The sequence below is a fragment of the Schistosoma mansoni genome, chromosome 4, assembly GCF_000237925.1.
Source record: "Schistosoma mansoni strain Puerto Rico chromosome 4, complete genome".
In the NCBI taxonomy this organism is placed as follows: Eukaryota; Metazoa; Platyhelminthes; class Trematoda; order Strigeidida; family Schistosomatidae; genus Schistosoma; species Schistosoma mansoni.
Window position 1 is genome coordinate 14,569,764 of NC_031498.1, and position 14,468 is coordinate 14,584,231.

The 14,468-nt window shown below is 31.0% G+C and overlaps 1 protein-coding gene across 1 annotated transcript; it reads right to left on the minus strand.

Moving 5' to 3' along the window:
• Positions 1 to 6,367: 6,367 nt before the first annotated feature.
• On the minus strand, positions 6,368 to 8,910 carry Smp_150810 (double histidine kinase DhkD-like; the record flags this gene model as incomplete). The annotated part of the gene is made up of 2 exons (XM_018796923.1): positions 6,368 to 6,948; positions 8,808 to 8,910. 2 exons carry the CDS (start codon positions 8,908 to 8,910, stop codon positions 6,368 to 6,370), a joined length of 684 nt encoding a protein of 227 aa, XP_018652016.1.
• Between the last annotated feature and the right edge of the window lie 5,558 nt (positions 8,911 to 14,468).

Consider the following 14,468-nt stretch of genomic DNA (forward strand, 5'->3'; position numbering starts at 1 on the left):
AGTATTATAGTTCAGCTTAAGTTGTTTTCGCTTTTTTTTCTTCTTCATAATATTGCATCTTACAAATTAATAACATTAAAGATCATGTTATGTACAGTCGTTTATATTGAAATGGAAACTATCATCCATTTAGTCATACACCTAAACAAAACATATATATGCATTGTTTTAGTATGGTTCATTATTACAACTAAATGTATAACAATGTTTTCTACATATATTTGATCAAATTCTAGTTATAATTCGTTCGTTTCTCTAGAAATATAATAATCACTTAATAACAAATTGCTTACATTTGAATAGTACCATTGACAATTGAACTGGCTTTCAACAACTTAAAGTAAGCATCACAGATATAATTTGTTGAATAGAAAATTTGCCTATATTAAGCGCCGGAAGTGGATAGGATATACATTAAAGAAATCACCCAACTGCGTCACAAGGCAAGCCCTCACATAGAGTTCTGAAGGTCAAAGGAAAAGAGGAAGACTGAAGAACACATTACGACTAGAAATAGAGACAGACATGAGAAGAATGAACAAAAATTGGATAGAACTAGGAAGGAACGCCCAGGACAGAGTGGGTTGGAGAATGCTGGTCAGCGGCCTATGATCCATTGAAAGTAACAGGCGTAAGTAGGTAATGTTATATCACAAAAAACGGTGGCAGAATTTTATAAAATTTTAACCAGTAATTAAGGATGATAATGTTTAGGTAATTAAGTTTTATTATACAGTCGAAAATATGGTCAAAACGCTAACAGTACTTGTAATTATGAAACAAGTATATCAATATACAAATTTATTACATTGATTCTTTACTCATTATTCTCAAATAATTAATTAGTATACAAAATGCAGAAGCTATATGGTATCATTTCTTTTAAATAGTTAAACAAACAGCTTCATGAAACAATACAGTAAATTCATATAATTACAATATCTAAATGTTATCATAAACATAATTAATTCATAACTGAATAATTCTCGGTGAATCAGATCTAATGTAATTTTCAAAAGCCCCAATCATCACGCAACATAACATAACCAAAGATGGATAGTGGTTAGCAGTGTAATACAAAATGCGCGTTTCGTCCTATGTGGGACTCGTCAGCTGGATGTGCCTGCATCTCAGGGTTGATGTTCACTCTGGGACTCGAACCCAGTACTGTTTACTTAGAGTCAACTAGCACAGTATACACGTATGCGATTATGAGACTGATCAATTGCAGTCCTAAACATCATTGAGAAGATTCAAGTAAACAATACCAAGTGGGTTTATAAGTTAACATAGGTCCAAGAAGATAAAAAATGTTTGTTGATATTTAATCAATAGAACTAATATTTTTCGCTTGATCTTAACATCTTCATATTTACACTGATTTTTTAAATTTGTGTATGAATCCTTTTTGTTTTAATTGTTAAAGAATAGATTTATATTCAGAAACTTCAAATATCCACCTGGATTACTTCATTTCAAATGCAAAATATCAGTACTTAGTAGAATAGGATTTCTGAAGTGAGAACAACAAGAAAACTGAAAACTATCACAGAAAAGGCACGAGACAGTAATGATTGAAAAATTAGAAAGTATCTTTATAACTAAGGACAGAGTGCATTTCATCTTGAATATAACAGGATAAACATAACTACTAACTATTATTATTAATACTAAATGGTTTTTTCTAGTGATTCCCATAGAAAAATAATCTATCTTACCGATATACTTGCTCGCGATCCATTCTTATTTGTAGCTATTTTTCTTCCATGATAATCTTTCTTTTCGAATCAACGAATCATGAATTCGTTGGTTTTCTTTCGTAAATCTATGCATATGTAATTCTAAGTACCAGTGATAATATTTGCTAAAACAGGATAACTAATGCGATGTTTTGTAACAGTTAGAAGGATGAGCTACATGGTCGAAAAATTCGAGTGATCGATATTTCATTACCAACGTTAAGGATATTTAAACATATGACGTTAAATACTACTCGTTTACCGGCTAGTGTACTCTGCTCTTAAATTAGATCCAAGTCCTCTTAAGTCAATAAAACGGTTTTAGGCTGTCAGAAACTTATGTGGAATATAAAATCTAAGCTTGAGATTATACAACAGTAGCAATTGTCTTTATGTTTTGAGAAAAGTCTAGTATCTATAAAAATTTACTTGATAAAATGCTGAGTAAATTTGTAAGAGTAGTTTATTACAGGATATGGAAAAATCTGAAGTATGAACAACCATTTAGATTAATTAGACGTGTACACAGGTTTCATTAAATCATGTTTAATAACTATTAGGAATCCATCAGTTTATTAACTCTAATCACTCTGCTTGTAAATGTGTAGACAAAGAATAATGGATTTATTCTTGATGCTAAAAGCTTCAAACTTATTGAAATGTGAGGGACTATTCATTTATGTGTCTTTGGAACCTCGACTGAATAGCTTTATTTTAATTCAAATTCGGGAACTTTCAATATATCATTTGATCACAAAGTCTTTGTAATTTAATGAATGAAAATTTTTACTTTGTACTGTAAAGCCATTTATATTTTCAAGTTAAACAGGTCTTCAAAATACATTGTAAGTAATTAATACAGTCTATTATCCTTATTAAATTCACTTAGTATTATTTGTTTGAATCTTCCCATTGATGTTTAGGACTGCAACTGGTCAGCTGACGAGTTCCAAATATTGCACAAGCAAGTGGCTATCGGGACTCAGTAGCTGAGTGGATAACGCGATGTTGTTTGAAGCTGAAGGTGCTGGGTTCGAGTCACGGAGTGAATATCAACTCTGAGATGCAGGTATATCCAGCTGAAGAGTCCCAAATACTGGATTCCAGTGCTAGCCGCTATCCATTTTTGCTTATAATATTATCATTATTATTTTGCTTTTTATATAAATGACACTAAAAAAACACTGTCCATTCAATTCAATATAGAATTTCACAGTCATAAAAGTAACTCTGATCTGTAATACAAAGATGCCTAAATACATATTGCTTATAAGCATCTGAAAAGGTTAATATATTTTCACTGAGGTTTTAGAAAATTCTTTCTACACTAAATATATTGGATAAATAGTTTTACGGTTAACTAGCAATTTAATCCATAACTTGTAGCCTGCTAATTACATGGAAACAATCATAGACAATACTAAATATTTCAAACGTAACACTTCTGACACACTATATGCCTAAGACCTAATGTACAAATTAAACTTTATTATAGATCAGAAGGGGTTTCTGTGGATATTTCAATATTTTCATAGTTGAAATCATGAGTCAATTGAAGCTAGACCACCATGGAAAACCTTTATTAATCAAAGATTTATTAATAAGCTAACAAAGTAATCACTACATTATAAGAGATTGGTTTTGACTGAATACAGTTATCTGTAAACTCCGTAATTTTCTACCCTTATGTTGTGAACAGTTAATGAGACAAGAGGTTATAGTAAGATTGAGCAAACTCAGTTATACTCTTACTTGATTAAAACGCTCTCATAAATCACTTCTGAGATGTGTTTTAATATTTTAACTCGACCATAAACGAAAATAAAGAAATGTTAGAATGTAAATATGGATATAGGTTCTACTATTTTTATAAAATCCAGAAATAAGAAGCCTTCACCTGATCTGTAGCCTTTCCTTAATCTCTTTTTTTAATGATCTGAATATATCGACATTCACGTTTTGTGATAATGTAGGTGTTATAAGCTTGATATTATTCTATTTAAATACACGATTGACTTATTTACAGTCCAAGTGCATGTAAATATACCGGTTTCTACAACTGAAAATCCGAAAATCTATTCATTATAAAGATCCAGTTTTATGTGTCGTCAAAATCAACAACTGTCAGCTAGAGTCCATCTCGTAGTTTATTTCTAAAACCGAGTGTTGTTTGCGAAAGAGTTGTGGTCTACAGTAAACATCTTCAATATTTTTCCCAGCATTAAAAATTGTTTACATTAATTGATTATCAAATTGTAACCAACGTAACGATTGTCTGGTTATTAGTGTTAATTGACTTATATTGATCACTCTTAAAATCTATGATGCAGGTTAGAATTTGTAAGTATTTGTTTTTATAGCTAGTTTAAAAGATGGTTTTGAATTATCAGTTATTTCTAAATTTTATTTCGGAATTTTTCCCTAACTAAGTTTAGGAATTTCCGGGTGTTTTTGATCGTTCTTTTCCTTACTACAAATAAGTACGTTATGTCTACTCTCCAAGTTGTTGGCTGTTGGTTTCTGTTTTTGTTATCCTTTACGAATCCATACAGTAACCGAGTAAAATGCCGTCTACTAACTCACGAACAACTTATCTCTCAATTAATCACAAATCTATTTTTAGTTATATGTTACTTTTGGGTCCACATGAAGTGGAGTGTACCTTGTCTTGATTTTCACATTAAGAAAAGTTTATCTATTAGTTGAATTCATGAGTCGATGAAAGCCAGACCACCTTGGGAAACCTGTGGGTATTACATGGTTATTTCTTCCTAGTATGGGACTCCCCAGGAGTGCGCAACCATGATCCCCCACGCGGGATTCTAACCCAGGACTTCTGCTCTCGCGCGCAGATGCTCAACCTCTAGGCCACTTAGCCGGCATTCAAAGTTTTTAATGTCTAACTTCAACTAATTCACGAAGTTGAGCAACCGTCCACCATTGTCTTCAGTGAGTTACTGCCTCACAACATACCTGGTTGAACTCCATTGGTCATTGCTAATTACTAGAACTCCAGGAAATACCTTTTGAAACCAGTCACTAGTGAACACATGATGATTATTATTAGAAAGGGAATTTTGTGGAGATTGTAATAATTCAATAGTTGAATTCATGAGTCGGTCGTTGATGCTCACTGCTGAAGAGCCCCATACTAGGATGAAACAGCGGTCAAGAATTTCTAGGGTTTCCATGGTGGTCTAGCTTCAATTGACTCATGATTTCAACTATGAAAATATTGAAATCTTCACGAAACCCCTTCTAAATATATTTATTTCAATTGACTACACTCTTTGTTAATAATGCTGAATTCATCTTAACACTAAAGACTGTTGTACATTTAATTTATACAATAAAAGTTTCCGCTTGAATACTTTTTATCACAGATGATTAAACAGAAATATCAAGAAAAAAAGAATGGAATAGTTAAATCATTCAAATGAAAATCAATATCAATCAGACGAATAAAACGTTTATTTCGGTAAAAAATAATAAGGAAACAAATTTCTGACTAATGAACTGGTATAAAACATCAATTTCTGTTTTTCAACCAGACGTTTGTGACTGTAAAAATACAGTTTTGTACATGTGGAGGGAAATGTTACCTTTTTATGCTTAAAAGCTTTTAATCGAAAGTTAACATCACTGTATAAAGCTATGAAGTCCATGCAAGTGTATGATAGTTTATATGTGTGCACTATATCTTAGATATATAGATGTTTATATTATCTGATATATAAAACTATTCATTGTTAATTACTTTGAAACTTGTTCTGCTGAAATTAAAGTAATGATGTATGAATGCAAGCCTAGAGTCTAATAAAACTACACCATCTCATTAATACTCACTAAATCACTACAGTTACATAAGTACCCTCCCCAATTACCTACTCAAAATATTATACCGTCTTTTTATTACTTAATTGTAGCATCTAATTGCAATTCAGTTTATGTAAGTCAAGTTTATAAATATGTTAGTGAAATCTCTTGAATAATGCACATTTTGTAACAGTTCATTTCTGTAAATTATTCTTCGAAAATACTTTTTTTAATTTTAAAAAATGATACACTAGTGTAATCCATTAGATTAATCTACATGATATATCGCATGCATTTGTGAAATGGAATTAAGTACTATTCAGTATTTAGGTACTAAACAATTGGTCAAGACGTAATATGTGGCAATTAATGATACCTTTTTTCGTTTTTCAAACATTGGTTTTGAATCCAGGCTTTAGACTGTGAATACACAGGATAAAAGTTGTACGATGAAACTCACTAACCCTATGATTGCATCTACGTATCCAAGTCAACTGAACAGTAAATCTATAAACTCATTATTAAGTAATAAAAGCAATCTATTGATATTTTGTTGTTATTATTACAAGATAACGTAATTTAGTTTCCTTAAGAATAGAATATCAAGACAATCAAATTAGGAATACAATAACTTTTTCACAAGAACACTAAATTTTCCACATTTGAGTATTGGAACTGTCTCATATAAGAGATTCTTTTAGTTTACACAGTATTAGGTGACCTATCAATACAAAGGTTCTACTGTATAATTTAACTAAAATTGAGTAATAATATACTTAACTAACTTTCCTATTAGCAATTAAACAAGTGTGTTATAAAAATGGTGACATTGAAAAACTAATCACCTGAAATATTCTTTCCATCTCATTTAGTTGATGACTTGTAAAAGTAGTTCGATTACGGCGTTTTTTTACTTTATCCCTTGAGTTACAATTAATAGTTGAATTAAGTGTATTAATATGATGATTACTGGTGCTGTTGAGCATAGGATTATTTGAATTGAATGTATTATTCAGTAGGAAATCTGATGTGTCATCATTTAACTTGAACGATTTATTGTTTTTGTCTATAGGTAATGTAAATCTCGACATATCATAATTTGTAGATCTGAGCATAGGATTTGTGGTAATACAGTGTGAATAATTTGTACTCTGATTGTTAGTATTGTTACAATTAGTATTTGTGTTATCACAAGTGCCAATCGATGTTGTTCTGGTCGTTCTTGTTCCTGTTGTTGTCGGTAGTCCGGCCGATGAATCATATAGAATATTTGAAGGTTTAGATGTATCTGCATAAAATTTTTGTGTAATTGAATTAATTTGAGTTGGTGCACAAATAGCATACGGTCGTAGTTTACCATTTGTTGATGTTGTCGATAAACTTGGCGGTAAAACTGGATCAGAGAAATTTTCACCTATATATTTAAAGTACATTTTAAATATTTTTTAAATTATTGGACAGTGGGAATGGAGAGAAACAACTGAATAAGACAGTGACAAAACAAATATAGGCAAATACAACGCTAATTGAAAATTTTTCCTGGAATCTGACTTTTCCTATGATGATGTAATATCCCTTTTGTATATGTCAATTACTAAACAGTGACCAGTCAGGTTTTGAGAACCAAACTAATTTTGCAAATCACAATGAAAGTACGATTGCTTGGCTAACTGACAAGACAGTGGAATAAAATTCATTCAAATTTGAATAACACGTGACTGATTCATCTACAAACATTCTTGGCAGTCCTGAAGGCAAGAAACTTGTGATAATGAGGAAACTCAAGCTTTCTCAGAAGTAAAAACCTGTTTTGTTAAATACTTGAATAGAAAATATTGGCACTTAAATGTTCTATGGATAAATTTATTTACCGAAACCCGATTAAATGAATAAAAGCAAGTAAACAGCAATTTGATGAGTTACGCAAAACTTCCTTTAAGTTTCTTCCTTTTAAGATATTAATAAAACAAATCAGAACGTTTTAACCAAGCCCGCACTGTACACTGACCATTATGGGTTAAGCTTGTGATTCAAGATAACTTTAAAAAAACATATTGTTTTATCTTAATTTTCCGTAAACTGAAGTTCTTGGTGCTTAGCCTAATAGAGTGGAGCTTAAAATTTTGTGCCTCTTTATGATAAAAAGTAATCTATTTTGATAAAAGCCAATGAAAATCAAGTGCATTATGTAATCTTTTCTCTGATCAGTCAAACAAACTTTAATATATGTCGTTCGAACTCATCTATACTTCATACATTATAAAATCCTCCAGTTATTTTTCTCCATGTTTGCCTACATTTGGAGAGTTAATCAATAAACATTTGGGATCCTAATTGTAAATTTATTTGTTAATTTTTATCATCTCTTTATGATGTAATAAATTGAATACTTTTAAAACTTTCTTGAAATTTTTCCGTCATTAGTAAACAAGTGTTGAAACTAGGTAGTAACTTGATGATCTTTTTGTTGAAATGATCAGTAAATTAGTTCAATAAACAGTTCTAAAAAGAATGTTTTTCTTTTTCACAATGCTTTTGGACTAGCCGTTAATGAACTAAATAATGAAACTGTTAACTAACATTTTTCTACTTGTCATTATGAGATCATGGTCTCTAATAGTTTTATGGTTCATAATAACCCTTTTACAGTCATTTATGATCGAATAAGCAAATTAACTAATCTCTGTAAAGTTTATCCTTAACACACCCCCGAATGGTAGGCCGGCTAGAGAAAACGATTCGAAGCTTGGCTGTGTAACATTTCTAAACTAGTCTATTCAATATCGAAGAGCTTAGCTACTTATTTTACATGAGTACTATAAGAATTCAAGATTGATAAAAATTCTTATATTTTTTTACAATCCAGTGTTCCGAATTTCAATCAGCTTTAACTCACTTATTTTTTCAATATATGAAATGATTTCCTACATTCATAAAATTTATGTACAGTTTATTACTGACCATATTAAAATGTAATAGATCCATCTACATTTTCGATCTTTAAATTTAAATGTTTATATAATCCATGTATAATTTAAAACTGCCCGCTAAATTTATCTTAGTTGTTAATGTTCAGTTATACTGATTATTATCCTTATTAGAAAGATACAAGAAGACAAATTAACACGTGAAATGTGTCATTAATGACAATACTTTTTCTTCACGACTATTATGTACAGGAGTAAATTCACCTAATAGTTTAATTTTTTTTAAATGTATGTATATACAGTATAAATTAATATGTATACTTACCTGCTGTGATTCTGTCATCTGAGTTAGCATGACATTCTAAATGGATGGCACATTCTTCTCGTCTATAAGAAGAATCAAGTATCGGATAAAAAGATTCTGACATGTCGTTTTGTTACTAACACTAATAATGTTATGTAATTTTTATCACTGTAGATATTACTGAATAATTTTAATTTTCTTGATTTATCTATTTATAGATTTAAAAAAATTTGTATATGGCTGTTTACTGGTTGAAATTTCTCTTCGAAACAATGATAAAACTGTTTGTTAAAATATCAAACTGCTCCGATTTCGATGGTGGACAGTGGTAATGTGTATGAATGTATGTGTTTATGAAAATGTGCATTATTTGTGAATTTACAGCTTATGGGAACTTTTTCCTTTAACAAATGTGTATAGTATGTATTCTTATATAGGTGTATACACATAATCATATGCATATTAAAAACATCCAGATAGATACGTTGTAGGCACAAAGTGTACACATGCTGTGTTTGTAAAACACGTGCACATACTTTTGCACACAAACATTGTGAATGTGTAGGGAAAAATAGATTTATATGAATGGTGGTTTCGGAAAAAATACAGTATTGAAAGATTGAATACAATTGCCCAAAAAAACATACCGATCTCACAAAGTAGGAGAGGGGTAAAACGAACTGAATATATTTTCTCATGAATTATAACTATCCTTTAATTCCTTAAGCATTATGTTGACTTCAAACCATTCAAAAATTCTGTAATTAAAAAGAAATTTGTAGAAAAAAGAACACGTTCCGTGAAATTGTATCATTGGTTTGATTTACTTATGAACTAAACTTGTTGTATTACAAGGATGTTTTATTGGCAATAAACAGTGTTCCAGTGTAATTCACTAATTGTATTCTGAATCAAGTAATTGCCAGTGAATTATGGTCTTTATTCTTAAAATTGAAAAAGTCATTAGCTATCGAAACTCAAGTGGCAAAAGATGAACTACCTATATTCGAATGTAATTTACCATAATCAAAACAACCAATGTAGGAATGTAATCCAGATCTGAATGTAATTATTTGCACTAGAATACTATATACTAATGGTGACCAACTATTTTATTAGGACGTCTTTTTATTTTACTATGAACTAAATAAATATACCATGTGGTCGCTTAAAGCTATTTTCATCAAAGATTTATTCAAAGATGAGAAAAGAATTGAGTATAGTAATATTACTATATTCATGTAGTTTTGAAATGCCAATTAGAAACGTATTGTCAACCAAAAGAAAAAAAAGCTCTTTCAACCTAATTTGATTTTACTATGCAATACTCTCCGAAGGCCCGGCAGAGAATCGAACTTAAAGTCCTTAAGTCTCATACGTAATCGCAATCCAACAGCTCAAATCTAAAAATTTAATCATTTTGTGACAGCATATTTTTCATAACTATAAATCATGAATTACGATCCACCCAAATATTCCTGAAGTAAATTACCATTTATAGTGGACAATGGTGGTTTTTATATAAGCATTGTTTCGATAGATCTTTAAATAGTTATATGGAACGAATTCATACATCAGAAATAATATAATTTTTCCACATATGTTATTAAATGTTACAGCACACTTGAAGAATCATAGGAGAGAACAATTATTCAATCCGAATTTAGTTTATTATTATCATAGGTTCGACTTTTGTTCAAGTTAATATCATTTATCTAATGTTGTATAATTATTCCATTCACTTGTTTGTATGTATTCCAAAAATTTGTACATATATTGCATTGTAGTGCTTCAAAATATAATATTACTTTTTTTAACATGATGATTATTATCTCACAAGTAGATATTGACTACCCAATCGATCTTAACGTCTTACTTAAAATATGGATATCTAGGGTTCGGGTCCCGTTTGAGATATGAATAGTCCATGTATAAAGGTGATCTAAGGTGTTTCCTTACAACACGTGAGCTCTTATGCCTGTGTGATCGGATATGTTCGTATGCACGTACGTGTGTACACTCGACATTTCAGTAATAAAACCTTTTTGAGTACTGTCAAGACAACTTCGAAAATGATAAGTCGTTAAAAGATAGCCAGATAAATTAGAAAAAACCTTCTTCTATCATATTTTATTACAAAAAATAATCTTATTATCCAGTTTACTTCGCACTCAAATATATTCTGATTATTTATTACACAGTAATTAAATATTCAGGCGCAGCTAATATTAAGTCAAGTAGTTACTTACACCTGATGTTAAGAATAAGTTTATTACAAATAATCTGCAAAATCTTATCCAAACCAATAATTTAGTTTGACAATTAAGAGGTCAAGAAATTGCCAACTAATGTGTAAAAGTCAACATTATGAAGTATACATATATATACACTACACAATTATTCAAATGGGTTTAAAACTTTGAAATTTATAGAATAATTTTATTGACCTTGTATAATCTGGAACTAATTATTGTCACATAATGGTATCACTCGCGGTATAGTTGTGAACTAAGAAACAATGAGCATTAACCTTATTCTACTTGTAACCTCTCAGGAGTGCACACCAATGACTCAACACCAGGCTCCTAGAACTTGCAGCTTTTTATATTTTAATATGTTGGTCCATGACGAAAATCACTTTTATATGATATTAACTGCGATGTTTACTGTAATGATACATGTTTATCTAGTATGATATCCCATAACATGGTGGATCACAAATAGGATTTAAACACTGCTAGACAATCATAATTGAAGAAATAAACTTTTTATAGAAAGAAAAGTTTGCTATAAGTCAAGCCCACTGCTATTCACATACTACTCGAGCAACCCCTATTTCTGGTGCTATAAAAATTGTTTTTGTCTAGTTGTTTACACAAAAAATAATATTTAATTTACACCCCAAATATATATATATATATATATAGGTGGGGTCATTTGGAGATGGCATTCAAAAGTAGAGGGGCAGGTGAGACAGTAATCCAATAAGTCCAGAAACAGATGAATTGTGTGATAATTACAGAAGTTGTGTGAAATTTTGTACAACATTCAAATCACTTGGAAATAAATATGAAAGATATTTAGTTACAAGTTGATAGTTCTCTAGAACAAGAAACTGATAAGATGGGTTACATAATGATTAGACAGGATTTCAAGAGTATACATATGTTTAGAGATTGAAGTGAACTGAACAACTGATGAATGATAGGATGATTTTAGTATACATAAAATAAGAATTAGTTTGGGGAAGACCACATAACAAAATCAATACTAAAATAATAATAATAATGACAAATAACAAAAACATTATGATTTACCAAGGTAGTGATAAGTTCATAAGCAAAGATGGATGGTGGCTAACAGTTGAATCCAGGACGTGCGTTTCGTCCAACTTGAAAATCATCAGATGGATTTATAATGCTTGTGACTTAAGGCAATCCGCACATGATGAACATGTGCCAATAAGAGACTGATCAACCGCAGTCCGAAACATCAATGGGGAAATTCAAACAAACAATACATAATATAGTGATAAGTTATTTACTGTCTCTTTAGGGACACATAAGTCAGGTTTGAGTTTCGTTTTTGCTATTGCTTCGGCGAACCGGAAAGACGCTGCTTTTTTTGTCTGGAAAGAATCCTTTGAAACGCAGATATAGAAAGCAGGTTTTTTCCGTTGTATCGTATTTGACACGTGATTTGTTTCGGCATACTTCTCGATGAAATTTATAGGAAGCTTGGAACAACCGAAGAATTAGACCCTATCTTACATATAATGACATATCTTGTATGCAACAGTCAGAAGCACTCAATCTGTTTAACAAAGTATATGATGATATGAATGTTACTATGGTACATGAAGTAGAAGGTAAATTTTGTATCTTAAATATTGGAATCAAATGAACTTCACATGACACAGTACAAAAATACATCAACTGCAAAAATACATAAGGTGCATGGTATTATTTCAAGTTCATATAGGTTGTTCTAGCTTCTGGACAGGCCAATTTATTCATTCTTCTCAAGCCACATTTTGACCTTGTCAGTTATTCGCTTATTAATCCTGACTTTTTATATAATATGAGCGTATGTATGTTAATTGCTCCATCTATTCATTACGTGTCTGTAACTTATTTTGTCTGAATATAAATATTAAGTCACGCTTAATCAAGACGAACGGCACACTCGCCTTTTCCACTGCGTATCACCTCGTTTCGATTCCCTGTCTAGATCAATGAGTATGTGAAATATACATATTCAATACTCATTCTCATATTTCACTTACTTCATTCCGTTATTCTCTAAGATGAATGAAGTCGATAAAAATATACGAGGGTTGGCGGCATGTACATTTCGATAACAATCAGCATACGATTTGGCTAGAGTAAGATATAGGACCACTAAAATCTAAACTACAACAGCTTATGTTCAACAAATTACAAAAGAGGGATTGTACGGACCTTTTTTGACCGCGCTGGTACACTGCTCAAAGAAAAGCCTGAAAGAGCTTGCTCATGCATAAACGCACATCCAGCAAAACTATATATTTATATATATAATTACTGATAATCCTTGTCATCTTAATTCTCTCGTTATCAGTATCGGTTGTTTCACATTATATCATATCTGTGTTACACTTTAAGCAGCTGATAAGAAGCCATGAAATGTAATGAATTCACAATATTCTGCTACAATTGTTTTAGTTTTGTTCAAATTAGTAAAGAGGATCAACTGCATGAAATAAGGTTAGCTGACGAAAACAGTAGATGAATCTGTTTGTATTTACGGCAGAATGTAATCGAACGAGAGTTAACTTGACTACAATACTAAGATCAGTAGCTACTTTCACTGCTGTTTAGAAATAACATTCCAATTCTAGTAACCATACGATTATTATTAGAATCAGAAAGTAACACTCGTGGATAAAGTGATATAGAAGCAACATCACGAAAGTTCAGCTGTTGAGTTATATGTGTAAATCATAATTTGATCGGATTTTAAGTAATTATAATATTATTGAGTAAAATTAATCCACTTACGTTCTTAAACGCATCTCATTATTACGTAATCGTAATAACCTACTTCTAATCAAGCACGATGTATGTTGTAAAATTGTATCAGCTTCAGGTGTTTAACTACTGTAAATGGGAATGTATTGTGTTACTATCCACAGATAGTAAATTGTTTCATCAGTATACAAATTTGATTGTTCACTCGATATTTCCTTAACAGTCTGATGCATTTAGTTTCAAAACCTCAATGGCTTCACATTTTTTATTCTAGTTTAAGCATATAGTGAGGAAGATTGAAGCTGTGGAACCTTAATGAGTAGACAAAGCTTCCAGTGGAATACTAGTTACTTTGAATAACCAAAAGGAATTCACCTCTCATCTATATTGGACACTACCTCTGTCGATTTTTTAGCTGTATGTTGGCGGAACTGGATTACACGGTGTGCGTGGGCAATACTTAAGAAAGCTATAGTTAGTTTCTGAATATTTACGAAATTAAACTGACCATTCAGGTTTCTGTTAAGGTGATTTTAGCTGTAATAGTCTCAGAAGTGAATAATGTGGCACCTATCATCGAGATAAAACAGAGGTATATGTTTACAAATAGTCTCCTTAGTTTGGTATTTTTGTTGTCCTACACAAAGGTCTTGGTTATCATACCAATTACATC